This window comes from Otolemur garnettii, unplaced genomic scaffold, assembly GCF_000181295.1.
Source record: "Otolemur garnettii isolate 467f Iridium unplaced genomic scaffold, OtoGar3 scaffold00123, whole genome shotgun sequence".
Lineage (NCBI taxonomy): Eukaryota > Metazoa > Chordata > Mammalia > Primates > Galagidae > Otolemur > Otolemur garnettii.
Window position 1 is genome coordinate 1,430,926 of NW_003852518.1, and position 19,450 is coordinate 1,450,375.

The 19,450-nt window shown below is 37.4% G+C and overlaps 1 protein-coding gene across 3 annotated transcripts in view; it reads left to right on the forward strand.

The window, feature by feature from the left end:
- ZPBP (zona pellucida binding protein) overlaps positions 1-19,450 on the forward strand; it is a 189,023-nt gene that overhangs the window by 29,586 nt on the left and 139,987 nt on the right. The window contains exon 3 of one of the 3 annotated variants that reach the window (XM_003797745.2): positions 4,759-4,884. The exons of the other annotated variants lie outside the window; for them this stretch is intronic. Coding sequence (XP_003797793.1) covers positions 4,759-4,884 — 126 coding nt within the window. The remainder of the gene's footprint in view (positions 1-4,758; positions 4,885-19,450) is intronic. 3 annotated transcript variants of the gene reach the window in all.

A 19,450-nucleotide genomic window follows, 5' to 3' on the forward strand; every position in this document is an offset into this window, starting at 1 on the left:
GGATTTTTTGAATTTCTAAGGGGTCTGTTGTTATTTCATCTTTACCATTTCTGATTGATGAGATTAGAGATTTTACTCTTTTTTTCTTGGTTAGGTTGGCCAAAGGTTTATCTATTTTATTGACCTTTTCAAAAAACCAACTTTTTGATTTAACAATCTGTTGTATAATCCTTTTGTTTTCAATTTCATGTAGTTCTGCTGTAATTTTGGTTATTTCGTTTCTACTGCTGGGTTTGGGATTGCAATGTTCTTCCTTTTCCAGTTGCTTGAGATGTCCCATTAAGTTGTTAACTTCCTCTCTTTCCATTCTCCTGAGGAAGGCTTGCATTGCTATAAATTTCCCTCTTAAGACTGCCTTAGTGATATCCCAGAGGTTCTGATAATTCATGTCTTCATTATTGTTTTGTTCTAAAAATTTGATAATTTCCTTCTTGATCTCATCTCTGACCCCCCTATCATTCAGCATAAGCTTATTTAGCTTCTGTGTTTTTGTATGAGTCTGCAGATTCCTGTAGTTACTGAGTTTAACTTTTATTCCATGATAGTCTGAGAAGATGCAAGGAATAATTTCTATTCTTTTAAATTTGCTGAGGTTAGACTTGTGACCTAAGATGTGATCAATTTTGGAGTATGTTTCGTGGATTGATGAGAAAATTATGTGTTCAGTTTTGTTAAGATGAAATGTTCTGTAGATGTCTATTAAGTCCAAATGTGGGATGGTTAAGTGTAAATCTAAATTCTTTGCTCAGCTTCTTATCAGAGAATCTATCCAACACTGCCAAAGGAGTATTGAAATCTCCGACTATGATGGAGCTGGAAGAAATCAAGTTGCTCATGCCTGTTAGAGTGTCTCTTATAAATTGAGGTACACTCTGGTTGGGTGCATAAATATTAATAATTGAAATCTTATCATATTGAGTATTACCCTTAACAAATATAAAGTGACCATCCTTATCCTTGCTTACTTTTGTTGGTTTAAAGCCTGTTGTGTCTGCGAATAAAATAGCAATACCTGCTTTTTTCTGCTTTCCATTTGCCTGGAATATAGATGACCATCCCTGCACCCTGAGTCTATATTTATCTTTTAAGGTAAGATGAGATTCTTGTATGCAACAAATATCTGGCCTGAGTTTTTGTATCCAGTCAGTCAACCTGTGCCTCCTTAGAGTACAATTTAAGCCATTCACATTAATGGAGAATATTGATAAGCCCGGTAAAATTTTGGGTATCCTTTTTTTGAAAGTCCAGTAGTCATTTTTAATCCTTTTGCCACTGTGGAAGTTGGAATTTGATCAAAAGTTTTTGAGTGAGTTTACATTTGTGGTGGAGGATTGCACTGATCATTATGGAGGATAGGTCTGAGAATATCCTGGAGAATTGGTTTAGTTATGGCAAATTTCTTGAACATGTGAATGTCATTTAAATATTTAATTTCTCCATCATAGATGAAACTCAATTTAGCTGGATACAGGATCTTGAGTTGAAAGTTATTTTGTTTTAGGAGATTAAAAGTCGATGACCACCCTCTTCTAGCCTGAAAGATTTCAGAAGAGAAATGTGCAGTCATTGTAATATTCTTCCCCTAGTAGTTTATTGTTTTCTTCAGTCTGGGTGCTTTTAGTTTTTTCTTTTTCATATTAACTTTATTGAAGTTAATTATGATGCACCTGAGGGATGTCTTATTCGGATTGAGTTGTGCTGGGGTTCTGAAACTGTCTGCTATCTGAATTTCAGTATCTCTTGGCATATCTGGAAAATTGTCTTTCATAATTTCATGAAGAAGGGCCTTTGTGTTTTGTGAAGCAACTTCGTCACCTTCAAGGATTCCTATAAGGCAAATATTAGTTTTCTTCGAATTATCTCAGAGTTCTGTGAGAGAATGATCCATTTTTGCTTGCCATTTCTCTTCCTCTTTGAGTGCTTGGGCACGTTGAAAAGCTTTGTCTTCAATGTCAGAGATCCTGTCTTCTGCCTGCTCCATTCTGTTACCGAGGGATTCTACTGTATTTTTCTTTGAGTGGTGCAAGGTCTTGCCTCAATGTGTCAAAATCTTTGGTCATTTTATCTGTGAAATTGTTGAATTCTTGAGATATCGTTTGAGTAATTCCTTGAAATTCTATTTCCCTCCTTTCCTCCATTCTGTTGATCTTATTTGCTATCCAGACTCTGAAATCAATTTCTGACATCCCAGATGTATGGGATATTCAGTTGCATCTGCCATATCCTTCCTTGGGGGGGGAGGGTTGCTCTACTCTGGTTATTCATGTTACTGGAGTTTTTCCATTGATTTTCCCTGCTTAATTTACACCATTTGGCTAGATGAACAACTAAGGAGAAGTTGGTTTGGGGTTCCAGGAGTAGTGATTAACTAGCCCTTTCCCCAGCGTCTAGGTCTGGTGTCTGTACCTTTTCTCCTAGAGCTTTGCCAAGGACCCGTACAGTGCTATAGCCTGAGAAACTGGGCGCCTCCTTGGTTTGGTGGGGCTAAATTGTTCTGTCTTGTTTTCAGCTGGTCTCTGTTCTATCCTAGTAAATCACTTACTCTGGCCTGAAGTCTCAGCTGTGGAGAAATACTAGCAATTAAGTCACCCCATCCCTCACAGGCAACAATTGGAAAAGGAAAATCACACCTTCCCACAATCACACACCCAGGGTACCACTTTGGATAGTCCTCAGGTGGTTGGCCTAATTCAAGAGGTCCAAAGCAATTGTCCCAGTCATCACTCTTCTCAGGTGGGAGAGTTCAAAAGGACTCTGGCAACTAGATAGCAGAGGTCTGCTGGCAGCTTAGGTATGACTCGTTCAGGTGCTCCTTGAATTCAGAAGGACCAACCCAGCAAATAAATTAGTCTATAAAGGTTGATTGCTCCTTCCCACCTTGAACCTCTATCACACCCAGTCACTGGTAACCCCACAGGGCTTTGACCCAGTTCCCCCCAATCAGCAGATGCCCCAGGGGTTTACCCCTGCCTGAGTCAGAGGGAGATCTATGTCTCCCCAGCCAGGCTGCTGTTCTCTGCCACTATCTGGCAGAGGGAGGTAAGGTCTGACAACCTTGACTGCTTAGTGGAGGCTGGGATGGTTCACTCAGTTCCAGCCCTGCCCTGATTGATATTGATGGCTGAAAAGTACAACTTAGCAGAGTTTGTTTGTGTCCATGACAGAAACCACAACTCAGTTCCGGGCAGCAGCAAGCAGTTAGAGCTCATACTGAGCTGTCAGTTCCAGCCTCTGCCTGCCTGCCTTTGTCTCAGCTATGATCCCCTGATGGCCACGTGTTTCTTAGCCTCAGTAAAACAGTCCTCTGGCTCATCCCTGCCTTGGGAGTCTGCCGGCTCTATGCACGGTATTCTAGTTCCTGCGCTCCCTTTACTCATGTCCCAGATTCATCCATCAGTGGCTGCCACCAGAGAAGGTGCCCAGCCTCCTTCGGTTGCCTAGAGAGACAGGGCATGTCTGTCCAGGAAAGCCTCAGGGGCGTGAGCCTTACTGGTCCCACCACTGCTGCTGTTCTGTGCCTGGGGGCAGTGCCACCTCTCCTGTATATTTTCCTCTCAGCTGACCATCCTCTCCTTACTCCTGTGCCACAAAATCAGCACAGACGAGCAAGGGCCCTTCCCCTGTCCACACCTCTCAAGAAAATGCCCAAGAATCTGGACTTCATGGCAGAAAGACTTCCAGACCTCGGGGTGAGAGTGGAGGGGAGTGCTGGAAGTTCAGAGTTTCAGGTAGAGAATATATACAGTTTTATACACTTTTATGCTTGGCAAGAGAGTGCCTTGGCACCCTAGGACGGGTAGGAGGTCCAGTTTTTAGAGAGTTTCTCCTGTGGGTTGGAATGGGAGGACATGTCAACTCTGCTTACTTGTTTGTATGGAGTTTACTGCGAGCCCTTCTCATGGTGGAGGGGACTCCCATCTGTTTGGTGATGGATTTAGTACCTTTTGTTTGTATCTTTGGGGTCGCATCCCGCCTCAGCAGGGTTGATGTGTGTTTTTCAACCTTCTCTCTTGGCTCAGCTCCAAACCATCGGCTTCCATGGTAAACTTCTGTCTTTTAACTCTCCTTCTGGATGGGAGCCTCTATGGAAAGCTGGCTACAGTCCGCCATCTTGCATCTGCCCCACATCACATATTTTTTAATGTTACTTAAGAGAATGCAATAAAATTTAGTTCTTAGTTCTTATCAGCAAGTAATGAGAGCAATAATCTTTTTTTTTGTGTGTGTATTTATTTCGTATTTGTATTCTCTATGCATAGGGGTCTTTATTAAATGATAGCTGTGTACATTAATGCAATCATGGGGTACAGTGTGGTGTTTTCAGGAATAATCTTGTTGGGTGTCATGACTGGTGACTCACATCTGTAATCCCAGTACTCTGGCAGGCTGAGGTAGGAGGATTGTTTGCGCTCAGAATTTCAAGACTAATCTGAGAAAGAGTGAAAGTTGTTTCTGCTAAAAGCAGAAAAATTAGCTAGGTGTTGAGGTAGGTGCCGAGGTAGGTGCCTGTAGTCCCAGCTACTTTGGAGGTTGAGGCAGGTGATCACTTGAGCCCAGGAGTTTGAGGTTGCAATGAGCTATGATGATGCCCCAGCACTCTACCTAGAGTGACAGAGTGAGACAATGTCTCAAGAAAAACTCCAAACAAGTATAAAGAAATTCTATGAAAGTGCCTAATTCAAACTACAAATATATAAGTCACTATAGAGAAAGAAATAACATAAACATTATTGAAAAATTTTAATATTGTATTTTCAGTAAAAGTATATGTCATGCTCCATCAAAGGAGCCCACATGTGTTATGTGTAACTCAACGACTGCGAAATGCTGAACTGATAGATCCATCATTCCAATGGCATGGACCAAAAGGAAAAATTATTTCAGGTAGGATTTTGTTTTAATATTGCAATTAAATATATATATCTACTCAGAACAAATAACACATTTGTATCTTGCACATTCATTCACTTCTTTAATTATTTTTCTTATGTTTACCCTTTGCTGTAAAGTAGATGGTGTACCCTTCTTCATGTATTTTAATTTGATATAAAGATGTACTAGAATATTGAACTTTTTGGAGATTTCTCTAAGTACCTATGTTCCAAAAGAATTTAATGTTTTTCTACATAGAAATTACTATTTTTTGTGATTGATTTCTTTTTAACCACAAAATTTTTATTTTTTATTTTATTTTTTTATTAAATCATAGCTGTGTACATTAATACTGTCATGGGGTACAGTGTGCTGTTTTTAAATACAATTTGAAATATTTTCATCAAACTGGTTAACATAGCCTTCATGTCATTTTCTTAGTTATTTAGTTATTGTTTTAAGACATTTATATTCTACATTTAGAAAGATTGACATGTACCCTTATAAGATGAACTATAGGCATGATCCCACCAATCACCCTCCCTCTACCCATCCTCCTCCCTCCCCTCCCTCTCCCCTTTCCCCATATTCTTGGGCTATAATTGGGTTATAGCTTTCCTATGAAAGCTATGAATTAGTTTCATAGTAGGGCTGAGTACATTGGATACTTTTTCTTCCATTCTTGAGATACTTTGCTAAGAAAAATATTTTCCAGCTCCATCCTTGCAAACATGAAGAAGGTAAAGTCTCCATCTTTCTTTAGGGCTGCATAATATTCCCTGGTGTACATATGGAATCAGAAAAAACATTGAATAGCCAAGATGTTACTCAGAAATAAAAACAAAGCAGGAGGAATCACGCTACCAGACATCAGATTATGATTGATTTAATCAACAATTTTTCTCTATTCAACTTATTTTGTTGTTTTGAAATACATATTTTACTTTTATTCTAAATTTCTAATTTCATACAAACTGGTTTACTTTAACACTGTAGTTTAAAAAACATAAATCAGCTTTTTGTTTGTAGCCTTACTGAAAATATAGATTAATGAATTTTCACCCTGAAGATTTGTTCAATGAGGTACCTGATTGTTTTTTCATACCCTCATATAAAGTTTTTCTTTATTGCTGTATTTGCCACATTTTCTTTCTTTTTTAAAAATCTTATAGTATTTGACATAGTGCTTTTGGATAAAACCAACAGGTTTACTTTATTGTCCTTAATCAAGGAAAGAAGTATATTTATACAAAGACTTTCTAAAGAAACATAGGCAATATTTATTTTGTAATATGTTTCAGTTCACATGTTTATATAGTTGAGAAATCTCAACTACTGGAGGATGCCATTGTGCTAGATTTTGTAGGAGATAAACACATCACATATAACCTCTATCTTACTACAAAAATGTAGTGGGAATGATGGTGCCTATGTGATCATGGAATCAGCCTGACTGAGTAACAGAAATCCTTGACGGTTATGTAGCTACCATACCTTGCCATGTATAATGAGTACTTTTTTGCCAAATTTTTGAGGGAAAAATAAAGATGCACATTGTACATGAGTAGTACAGTTTGGGAGTAGGAGAGCCCAGTTGACCTCTGGGGTTGCTTTACCCTCTCACCTGGGCCTGTGGGGTTCCAGTCTAGGAGGATCTGGGATCTGGTGGGATCAGGCGGAGTGGTCAATATCAAGTGCTGTATTCATGGGAGGGCAGTGATAGTAGCACTGGCAAAGTGGGCTGCATGGAGGGGATCAGGAACCCTGCACAAGCCCAAGAGACCCACTTAATGGGCCTCAGAAGCTCCCACCCCACCCGCCATGTGCATAGCCACCTTGGCCATGGCCCCCCATGTGGCAGGGAAGAAAGGGCTCCCAGGAGAAGGAAGAATCAGGCTTCACAGAGTGGATGGTGGTGGGAGGGTGGCGCAACCTTCACATTTACAAAGGTGGTATTAGTCCTCCCCAGATGTGTCTGTCCTGGTGGAGAACTGGCCCCTTTTTTGAGGGTGTGTTTTCCTGAAAGTTTGTGCCAGAATCACAGTTGTACATTATATACAGGAGCACACTTTACACAGTAAAATACTACCAGTAATATAAATTAGTGAAGTAATCTAGCTGAAAAAGCACCCAGTGCTAAAATATTATCAAGTTTTATTTTTATTGCTCTCTGATAGTAGCATATAATGTAATACAAACATGTACATTTGATACTGAAATTTTGTAAGCTGAAACATAGAAACATTTAAGTATTGAATTTTTCTATTCTCATTTGCTGCTCCTTTGATTTGGCAATTGACATTTAAAATCTTTTCTTATTTAAGATGACATACCAGGTCTTGCGGTTGACAATGCAAAGTATAGTATATAATTCACCGTAGTCTTTAAGGAGGAGCAATATTTTACTTACCTTTACAGTGGAAAAGCAGGTATTTAGAGTTGTAGATATTTCTGGGTAAGGGTAAGATTGTATTAATGTACTAGTTTTGACTTTTATCAAAACTATTCCCTGGGAATTTTGCTGTTCTAACTTTGTGATTTTATTTTATTTTTCAATGCTGTAGCACATCATAATTTACTGCCTACCAGTTTTAAAACTTATTAATCACGCTGTCATTTTTAAAGTTTTAAAAAACATAGAGGCTTTTTTTTTGCCTCTAACTTAAACTACCCTACATTTAAGTTATCATTTTATGAGTATTCCAAAGATAATTTCTCTGAAATTGTGCCCAAGACCTCATGTAGTTATGTAATTACTTGCACACATTTCCTTGGAATAAATTATTCAGATTGTTTAGATACATTGTGAGGCATAGGGGAGAAATCTTAAAATTAGTATCTCCTTTTCTCTGTTTTTTTTAATTCAGTAATTTTAATTTTCAAAGGTAATACATTTATCAAAAGTTTATACTTCCCTCTCTAATATTATTCTGATGAATTAACTTGTTATATACAAATGTGTATAAGATAAATGCAGGTTATAAAGCACAGTAAGACAAATATCCTTAGTATTCAGGTTAAGATAGGCTAATACCAAGACTATTAGACCTCCCAATAAGCTGTTCTAAAATCTTATTTATTTCTTCCTCCCCCCCAAATAAAAACACTACTACCCTGAACTTTTACCATGTTTATTTCTTTGCTTTTCTTTATGCACTTACACCTCCCCATGCACAATTCTTTATGTATTCTATACGTGTATATTTTAGTTTTATTTTGAATTTTTTTTTAACAGTTTTTTCCTCTTCCCACCTTTGTTGAGGTATAACTGACAAAAATGTGTATATTTAAGGTATACAATGTTATATTTTGACACAGATACACAGTATGATATAAGTGGCACATTAAAGTATTAACTTATCAGTTGCCTTACATAGTATCCATTTTTTGTTGTTGTTGTGATGAGAAGTACTTAGATCTATTCTCTTAGCAGATTTCAAGTATATAGTACATTACTGTTACCTACATTCATTATGCTATGCATTAGGTCTCCAGAATTTATATATCTTAGAATTAAAAGTTTGTACACTTGTAACCCTTGCACCAATAACTCCCCAGTTCCCTTATTGCACAATGCCTGGTAACTATCATTCTCTGTTTGTATTAGTTTTATTTTTTTAGATTCTACATGCATATGTTTTTCTGACTTTCAGTATCTGCCTTATTTCATTTAGTATAATTATTTTTATACAAATAGTAATAAAAACATGTAGTATTTACCATGTGGCAAATACTGTTCTAAACAGAATACATACTAATCATTTAATCTTCACAACTCCTCTTTGTAGTAAATACAGCCATTTCATTCATTTCACATATGAGAAAACAAAGGCATCAAGATAGCAAGAGAATAAGGTACTTTCCTAAGATCATATGTCTTTGAAATATGACTTGAGAGTGACTAGTTATAATTTTGAGATAGGAACACATTATTTTGTGAGTTAGATATAATTTTGAGGTAGGAACACATTATTTTGTGAGTTTTTGTAGTTTGTGTCTTTCAAGGATTTTCTCCTACTTGCTGGATTTTTCAGCTTGTCAAGTTTGTAAAGTAGTTTGTAATACTTTTTAATGATATGCCCTCATTCACTCTGAGGTTGGTTGTGTTTCCTCTGTTTTCATTCCCTCTGGTTATGTGTTCAACCATTTTATCACTCTTCTCTAAGAACCAGCTTTTGGGTTCATTGATTTTTCTTTCTATTATTTTTCTGTCATCAAAATATTGGTTTCTGCTTTATTTTTATTATTTCCTTTCTTTTGATTGCTTTGGGTTTAATTTGCTTGGGTTTTTCTTTTGCTGATTATAGAACTTTGGGTTGATAGTATTTTTTCTTTCAACATTCTAAAGATAGAATTCTATTTTTTGTTTTTTTGTTATTGTTCTTTGTTTTGTTTTGTTTGCTTGAATCCTAGACAATTTCTAATGAGAAGTCTGCTGAAATCCTTACCTTTGTCTTTTTCTGGGTACATATGCCAATTTTTCTGATTTTCTGATTAAGATTTTCTCTTTGCTTTTCTCTTTTTAGGATTTTGAATATTATGTTTATCTCTTTTGTTGAGTTTTTGTATTCATTCTGCTTGGTATTCTCCAAGCTTCTTCGAGCTGGAGTTTGGTGTCTGTCATTTTTGGGGGGAAATTCTTGGGTATTATGACTGCAAATATTTCTTTGGCTTTATTCTATCTCTCCTCTTCTTTTGACATTCCCAACACAGTTACATTAACACTGTTTGATACCATTCCACAGCTCTTGAATTCCTTTCACGTTTCTCCTTTTTCCCTCCCTCATCTGCTCTTTCTTTTCCCTCCTTCTCCTTTCTCTTCTTTACTATGCATTTTACCTTCTTCTTTGTTTTAGGCTAGTTTCCTTTATCCTATTTTCAAGTATATTTATTCTTTTCTTGGTTATGTCAGCCTGTTTATGAGCACATTGAAGAAATACTGTATGTTATTATAATTTTTTTATTTTTCTTGTTTTTGTCTTTAATTCTAGTGTTTTCATTTGCATATTACTAGTATAGTTTCAAGTTTGCTGCTAAAACTGCCTATCTGATCTTGCATATTGTCTATGTCTTCCATTAAATCCTTTGTCATGTTATTTTAAATGTGACAAAGGATTCTGTCTGATATTTCTTATATTTCCATTTTATAGGAATCTGGTTTTGAACATTTCTGGGTATCTAAGGATCGTACTATTTTTTTCCTTTTTGTGTATCTTCTAATTTTTGTTGAAGTCAGACATTGTGAATAAGACAATAGATACTGAGGTAATTATTTTAATATTTTGAGATGAACATTTTTCTTTTCCTTACACCTTTTGAGGGTTATGGGTTTGTGTTTATCTGGCTTTGATGTTGGTTTTTTGCTGTGGTTGCCTTCAGTACAATCAATACTTTTAAATACCCTTAAAAGTGCTTCAAAACTTATTTTTTTCCAGTATAAATCTTTTCTTGTTTGTGGTTTCTTCTTTTTTGCTGTAGAAAGTCTCTTACAGCTCTACAAGCTTTATTACACTGTTAATTTACTAAACTATTATTAGTTGTGAATTGTTTGGAGAGATGGACAGTCTAATTAATTTTTATTCTTTGGCAAGCAGAATGTTTGTAGGTCTTAGGGTATGGTCTTTACAGTTACTTCAACCCCTTTTCCAGTTTTAGTTTTGGCCTAGCACTTCTTCCTGGCTCTTCCCTAAAGATATAGCAACTTTTTCCCCCCTGTTTCCTTCTTGAGCTACAAGTTTCAACAGTGCCCTAGGTGACAGTTTTTGTTTTTTCTCTTTCGATAGATTAAAGCTTTGTTCCTTAGAGGAGGTATAAGGGAAATAGGTATTCAGAAGAGTTTTGGGAGGGCTGCTGACTCCTTCCTCTAGCCAGCACCCTGTGGGAGGTTTTATCAGGGTTCCTGTGATCTTTCTTGTGAGTCACTATAGATGTTTGTATGTGAAAACCTGTGAGAGAGTACAACTCCTTATCTGTGGTTCTCAAGGGCTTCACATACTCACCTTGGTCTACACTTGGCTTTTTAGCTATTCATTATAGTCTTTTAGCTGAATCATCTTACTTGCTTACATGTCAGCTGAAGCAAATGTTTAGGTCCTGATCTGCAAGCCCCTGCCTATCCTCAGAGTTCAGGGTTGATAGCATCAAGAAAAATTGTTGATATATAGTAATATTTTCTAGGCTTTTCTTTATAGTAATAGTGATATTTATGTTCTCATATCTATTTTTCACATCTGTGATAAAGCCAAATAAGGTTTTAAAAATATTAACTGTTTTATTATTTAATAAAACATATTTTTATAATGAAATTGTTCTTAAATTTTGTCATTTAATTTTAGAATTCTTATGACGTGAGATTTTAAAGATCTAGTCCAATTCTGTGACTTTTTAGATAATCAAGCTAAGATCTAGAGAGGGAAGAAACACCAGCTTCACCCAGTGTATGCTTTTGTTTCATTTATTGAAAATTAGAAGGTGATATGAGGCTGGCTTCTCTATGTTCTCTAGTTTGTTCTATAGATCAGTGTCTCTATTTTTATGGCACTACCATGCTGTTTTTACTACTGTATCCTTGTATTATAAATTAAAGTCTGATAATGTTATGTCTCCAGATTTGTTTTTATTTTTTTTAGAATTGCATTGGCTATTAGCATTTCTTCTGGTTCTATATAAAATGATGAACAATTTTTTTAAGTCTTTGAAATATGATGTTGATGCTCTAATGTCGTTGCATTAAACCTGTAGATCACTTTGGATGGTATAGAAATTTTAACAATGTTGATTCTTTCCAGCCATGAGCATGGTATGTTCTTCCATTTACTTATGTCTTCTGTAATTTATTTTTTTCAGGGTTTCATAGTTCTCTCTGTATAGATCCTTTTCATACTTTGTTAGGTACATTCCAAGGTATTTCATTTTCTTTTTAGCTACTCTAAATGGTGTTATGCCTTTGATTTGATTCTCAGTTTGACTGTTATTGGAGTATATGATAGCTACTGATTTTTACTGATTTATGGGCAATGATTTTATATCCCAAGATGTTACTGTATTTCTTAATCACTTCCAGGAGCCATGTCATTGAGTTCTTTGTATTTTCTAAGTATAAGATCATATCATGTGCAAAGAGTGAAACTTTTTGAGCTCCCTTTTAACATGTAAAAGACTGAAACTAGACCCTTACCCATCACCACTTAGAAAAATTAACTCATGCTGGATGAAAGATGTAAATATAAGACAAAAAAATATAAAAACTCTACAAGAAAATATGAGAAAAACTGTTGTTGATAGCAGCCTGGGGAAAGATTTTTATGAAGACCCCATTGGCAATTGCAGCAGCAACGACAATAAATGAATTGACTGAATAAGCTAAAAAGCTTCTGCATAGCTAAGGACATAATCAGCAAAGGAAATAGCATACAGAATGAGAGGAGGTATTCACAGGCTGTGAATCTGACAAAGGGCTTATAACCAGAATTTACAAAGAATTCAAGCAAATCAATACAAGAAAAGAGCAAACATGCCTATTAATCACTGGGCATAAGACATGAACAGAACCTTCTCTCAACAAAATGGAGAAATGGCTAACAAACTTTACATGATAAAAATTCTTGTCATCCTTAATCATTATCAAAACCATCCTGAGATATCACCTAACCCTTGTGAGAATAGCCCACATCATAAAGTCTCAAACCTGCAGATGCTGATGTGGGTGTAGAGAGAAAGGAACACTTATATACTGTTGTTACAATTGTAAACTAATACAGCCTTTTTGGAAAGAAGTATGGAGACTCCTCAAAGAACTAAAAGTAGACATCTGATTTGATCCTGCAATTCCATTACTAGGTATCTACTCAAAAGAAAAAAAATAATTTTATCATAAGGACATTTATACCCAAATGTATATAGCAGTTCAATTCACACTTGCAAAGGTATGGCAGCAATCCAAGTGGTAATCAACCCATGAATGGATTAATAAACTATAGCATATGTATACCATGGAATACTATTCAGCCATAAAAAATATGGAGCGTTTAAAAGTTTTGATTTTACCTGGATGAAGATGAAGAACATTTACCTTAATAAAGTACTTCATGAATGGAAAATCAAATATCCACTGTGCTCAATACTAATTTGAAACTAGTAGATGAACAACTATAGGCACACAGAAGAGAAAAGCACAAATAAATTCAAGAATATGGCAGGAGAAAGGGAGTTTGGTAAGCTCCCACCCAACCAGTACAACGTAGGAGTATAGAGTACATCTCCCGAGTGAAAGACTCAACTACAGCTTGGACTTTACCTTGCAAATGTAAACAATGTAGCCTAATCATACATACTCTTATGTTAATCCATTTTTTAAAAAAGTGATTTTTTTTTAAAAAAGAAATACCAACTTTAATTAAACAATTAGTTACTGAATATCTGCTGTTATATTACTTATAACATGTATAGCTCTTGGCATCATGAAATATCCATTATGTCTTACTTCAAGATCTATTAAGTGATCACTGTTAAGAGATATTATAGCATGTGTTCTTACATTGAGAAGAACACATATCTCTGGATATATTTTTTTAAATTGTGACACTTTTTATTTATTTATTAATTTTTTTGATAAAAAGATAGCCAGAGGACGTTTAATGATAGATTGTATGCTACTTGATATTTTGGCTCTTGTATCTAACATTATAGTAGGCATTGAAATACATATTTTGATATCCATATTAATTAACATACTTCTGGTATCAGAAACCATCATCTCCAGTTATTGCAAAGGAATGTGTAGCCTCATGATGACATAGCATTCTCAAATTTCTTTAAAATTTGTAGGCACCCTTTATTATATTTCTGTGAGGTATTTATGTCTCCTGAAATGTATAGAAAACAATTGCAAATATTAATCTGGTTTAGAAAAGAGTCAGTATGTTAGGATTAATTTGTAAACTTTTAATTAATGATATTCTTGAAGAAATAGGCATTATAATAGAAATGTATTCTAAATTTATATTCACATTTTCCAGCTTCATCTAGAATATACAAATGAGACTTCTCAAGGAATAATGTTCTTTAAGTTCTTCAAGGGGTGGGGAGGAGGTAAGATGGCTGACTGGAGCTAGCTTTTTACAGAGGCTCCCATCCAATGGGAAAGACATTGGACAGAATGAACGCAATGAAGTTGAATGTTGGGAGCTAAGCTAAGAAAGAAGATAGAGGAATTTGCATTATCCCTGTTAAGGCAAGCTGTGACTCCAAGGAAACCAATTCCAGGTACAAAACCCATTGCCATGAGAATGAGAGACCCCCTACCCCAAGGGCTCTCTGTGTGCTCTCTACAAGCAAGCAGTGAAGAAAAGAGTTCTTACTTTAACCCAAATGAGAGGGCTGCTAAACACTGGAACTCTTCCAGAGAAGTCCCACCAGTAAGCCTAGTTGTCTCCTGCCTGGCATAAAACTGAACAAATATTTTCCCTGCAGTTCTGAACTCCTGGTCTACCCTTCTCTCCCCCGCCCCCCACTTAGTGGTCTGAAAGCTTGTCCCCTGCAGACCCCATAGTGTTTAGCAGTTCCTTGAGAGGTTTGGGCATTGTGTAGGCTGCTGGACAACTACATGGAAACAGTGACTTGAGTGTAAGTGGGAGGATACCAGGAGAGAGGGACAACGCAAGAGAGAGAGAAGCCTTGCTCAGTAATAATACGCAGTGGGCAGTGGGGCTCAAGCCCTGGGTGAGACTTTGAAGGAGCACTTCCCTGATCTTTTGACCACTGGAGGGAGCTGGGCTTCAGCCCCTCAGGGTTGCCATTGGCAGAGGGTGGCTGGGGCAGAGGCACAGACTGTGTAAGAGAGAAAAATGTGCTGTGATAGTGCCCATTGGTGAGTGGAGGTGCTCACACCCTGGGACAGGTTGTGGCGGAGCATTGCCCAGATTCCATTGAGCACTGGAAGAGGTCGGGCTTCAGCTCCTTGGGATTGCTGGTGGCAGTGTGCAGTGTGAGAGGACTCATTGACTCCCCTTTGACCCTTGCAGGTGCATATCCCTGGAGCCCTTGCTCATTGTAGGGAGCCATTCCTTAGTCCTGCGGGGTTACTGGTAGTAGTGCATGGCTGTGGTGCAAGGCAGAGATGGAGGTGCTGACTCTCCTAGAGAGGGAGGTGCCAGACTCCAGCCTCTCAGGTTTTGGGGATGGAGCTGCCTGTGGAAAAAAGTATACAAATTTATCCTAACCTGCTGACTCCTGCCTGCTTTTGGGTTACAGGAGGCTTTTTGAACTCTCCTAGTTAAGCAGTGATTGTGCTGCCTGGGACAATCAGATTGGAACTCTTGACCTGGGCTATCCACCCAGGGACCCTCCACGGTTGATCTCTGGTTGTATTGTAGTACGAGTGACTTCTTCCCCTTCTCCAGTTGTTGCTGGTGGGGTGTGGGGTGTCTCAGTTCCTTATATCTCTCCCTAGCTGAGATTTCAGCATAAATACACAATGCATTAGGATTGGATAGAGGTTGGCTGACTATAAGACAGAGCCAGCTGGCCCTGTCATGCCAATTAGGTTCACAGAGTCTCTGGCTGCAGGTCTGAAAGGGACCTTTGTAAAGCTTTGGGGGAAAAGCAACAATCACCAGTCCCAGCTCTTTGGTAAAGGCCTGGTTACCTACAATTCCTGGGGCCCTCAATTCAATCTCACCCTACCAATTTTACTAGACAAACTTGGGAAAATAATCATGGGGTGGAACCAGTGGAAGAACTGTGGCAACATGAATAATCAGAGTAGATCAACTCCTCCAAGGAATGACAAAGGAGATAGATCAGAAGATGCCATTAATAAACGAATGGCTGAAATGTCAGAAATAATTCAGAGTATGAATGGCAAATAAAATGAATAGAATGGAGGAAAAGATGGAAATAGAAATCCAAAGAGTTGTTCAAAAGTTGTCTCAAGATATTAATGAATTCAAAGACAAAATCACCAAGGATGTGGACATAATGAGAAAAGAGATAGCAGACCTCAAGGAAATGAAAATTTTTTTTTGAGGAGCTTGGAAATATACTAGAATCTCTTAGTAACAGAGTTGAACAGGGCAAAGAAAGGATCTCTGAAATTGAAGACAAGGCTTTTGAATGATCCTAAGCAAAGAGGCAGTAAAATGGAAAGCAAAAACAGATCATTCCCTGAGAGTGGTGGGATCACTCCAAAAGGTCAAAAATTCATCTTACAGGAATTTCTGAAGGAGAAGAGGATGGTCTTAAAGGCACTGATGTTCTACTCCAAGATATTATGGAGGAGAATTTCCCAAGCATTGAATGAGATACAGAAATTCAGGTAGTAGGCAGTTTCAAAACCCCACCAAGACTCAATCCACATAAACATCTCGTAGACACATTGAAATTAATTTTTTCAAAATTAATATGAAGGGGAAAATTCTGCAAGCATCCAGATATGAGAAAAGTATTGCCTGCCAAGGGAGAAATATTAGAATGACTGCAGATCTCTTCAGTTGAAACATTTCAAGGCAGAAGAGGAGGGTCATCGACCTTAAATCTTCTAAAACGAAACAACTTTCAGCCCAGGATCCTGTATCTAACTAAACTGAGTTTCATTTGTGATGGAGAAATCAAATACTGTACTGACATACACAGGTCGAGGAAATTTGCCTTAACTAAACCAGCTCTCCACGATATTCTCAGACCCATCTTTCATAAAGACTACACAATGGTCTACCACCAAAGTAAACTCACCCAGAATTTATTGAACAAAACCTAACTTCCACAATGGTGAAAGGATTAAAAATATCCACTGGAAATTTGAAAATCAGGATGCCCCCCAAACTACGATGACTATCAGTTCTCTTAATTAATGTGAATGGCTTCAACTGTATTCTAAAGGGGCACAGGTTGGCTCACTGGATATAAAATCTCAGGCCAGATATCTGTTGCATACGAGAGACTCATGTTACCTTAAAGGTTAAAAAGACTCAGGGTTAAGGGATGGACATTTATAGTACAGGCAAATGGAAATCAGAAAAAAGCAGGGATTGCAATTTTGTTTGCAGATACCAAGTTTTAAAACAACATAGGTAAGGAAAGATAAAGATGAACACTACATATTTGTCAAGGGAAATACACAACTTGAAGAGATTTCAATAATTAACATTTATGAATCCTATTAGAAGCTCTTCAATTTATAAGCAAATCCTAACAGATATGGACAATTTAATATCTTCCTGGACTATAATAGTTGGAGATTTTAACACCACTACGTCAGCTCTGGATAGATCCTCTGAAAAGAAATGTAACAAAGATATAATAGAGTTAAACTTGACCCTAGAACAAATGGACTTAATAGACATCTACAGAACATTTTGTCCTAATAAAATTGAATACACATTCTTCTCATCAGCCCATGGATCATCCTTCAAAATTGATCATATCTTAGGACATAAGTTGAACCTCAGCAAATTTAAAAGAATAGAAATTATTCATTGTATCTTCTCAGAACATCACAGAGTAAAAGTTGAACTCAATAGCAGCAGGAATCTTCATACTAAAACAAAGTCATGAAAGACTAAATAATCATATGCTGAATGATGGCTGGGTCAAAGATGAGATTAAGAAGGAAATAATCACATTTTTGGAACAAAATGATAATGGAGGCACAAGTTATCAAAACATGTGGAATACTGAAATTCATCTCACTGGAAGCCTTCATCAAAATGAAAGGAAGTCAACAACTTAATGGGTCACCTCAAGCAACTGGAAAAGAAGAACATTCCATCCCCTAATCCAGCAGAAGAAAAAAAAATTAGAGCAGAATTAAATGAAATTGAAAATAAAAGTATCATTCAGAAGATCAAGGAGACAAAAGGTTGGTTCTTTAAAAAGATTAACAAAATTGATAAACATTTGGCTAGCCTAACTAGAAAAAGAATAGTGAAATCTTTAATATCATCAATTAGAAACAATAAAGAAGAAATAACAATGGATACCACAGAAATTTTAAAAATCCTCAATGATTACTACAAAAAACTCTATTCTCAAAAATATGATAATCTCGAGGAAATGGACCAATACCTGAAAGCATGCCACCTTCTTAGACTTAGCCAGAAAGAATTAGAAATCTTGAATAGACCTATATTAAGCACTGAAATACCATCAACTATATGAAATCTCCCAAAAAGTAAAAGTCCAGGACCAGATGGCTTCACATCAGAATTCTACCAAACCTTCAAAGAGGAACTAATACTTGTATTACATAACCTTTTCCAAAACATAGAAAAATAAGGAATACTTTCCAACGCGTTCTATGAAGTAAATATCACCTTGATCCCCAAAACAGGAAAGGACCGAACAGAGAAAGAAAACTATAGACCAATATCATTAATGAATATCAATGCAAAAATATTAAATAAGATCCTAGCAAACAGAATTCAGGGACACATCAAAAAAATCATACACCATGATCAAATTAGTTTTATCCCAGGGTTACAAGGTTGGTTCAACATACATAAATCTATAAACATAACACATCACATAAATAAAATAAAAATCAAACACTATATGATTTTTCTCAATTGATGCAGAAAAAAGCTTTTGATAATATCCAGCATCCTTTCATGATCAGAACACTTAAGAATATAGGCTTAGGAGGCAGAGCAAGATGGTAGAGGGGACGCATCTCTGAGTCAACTCTCCTGGTGGTTTCAGGTGAGATTGGGGGTCTGAATCTTTCCCACGTGGAGTGCTGGCACAGACAAGCAGCGCAGGGCATGCAACAAGGAGGTGAATTGCTGGATTGGAAGTGTAACCCAGAACTATGGTGTCTGCCAGAAAAAACTCAGGGCAGCAGCTGAAACGGCACCATCTGTGACCTGCAGCCCCAGGTCCATGGCTTGCGTCCTGAGAGGCAGAAACCAATCCCTTCCCCATGAAGGACTTCTGTGCCCAATTCGTGGGGACTTTGTGTGTTTCATGGAGAGTGTGGTGAGGCGTGGATTCCCGAGCAGAATTTGGCAGCCAGAAATGGGAGCCATTTGGCGCCGGTTTGGGGTGTCCGGGATCCAGGCATTTGGACAGAAACTTGAGGGGAAGGGACTTCACTTAGGAACTGATCCATCCTGTAATTTTGGAAGTCTGTGTGGAGCAGGGGGAATTGGTACCCTTACTACAAACTCTGAAAAATCTTTTGGGCATGCTGCAGTGGCAGCGGTGGGAACTAGAAGTAACCAGCCCTTCCCCCATCAAAAATAAACCTATCGCGGAGCACGCAAAAAGTGCCCAGCTCTTTTCCCTCGGACCCCAACAATTTTCTGTTGGAGGGGAAATTAGGAGTTGAGTGGAAAATCTGACAGAGTGTGGACTTGTGTGCCGAGTTTGGAGGACAGATAGGAGTGGGTGGCCAGCCAGGAACCAGATGTAATGTAAAACTCCAAAAATGGTGCCTCCATAACACCTGTCCCAGAAGCGCGGAGAGCTCATTCTGACCTGCAGCCAGCCATCCAGCATCTGAAGCTAATCCAAGATGCCCAACACTTTGCGGGACCTGTTCTAGGGAGAATCTATGCAACCTGCCAGCAAAGATTCTCTTTTT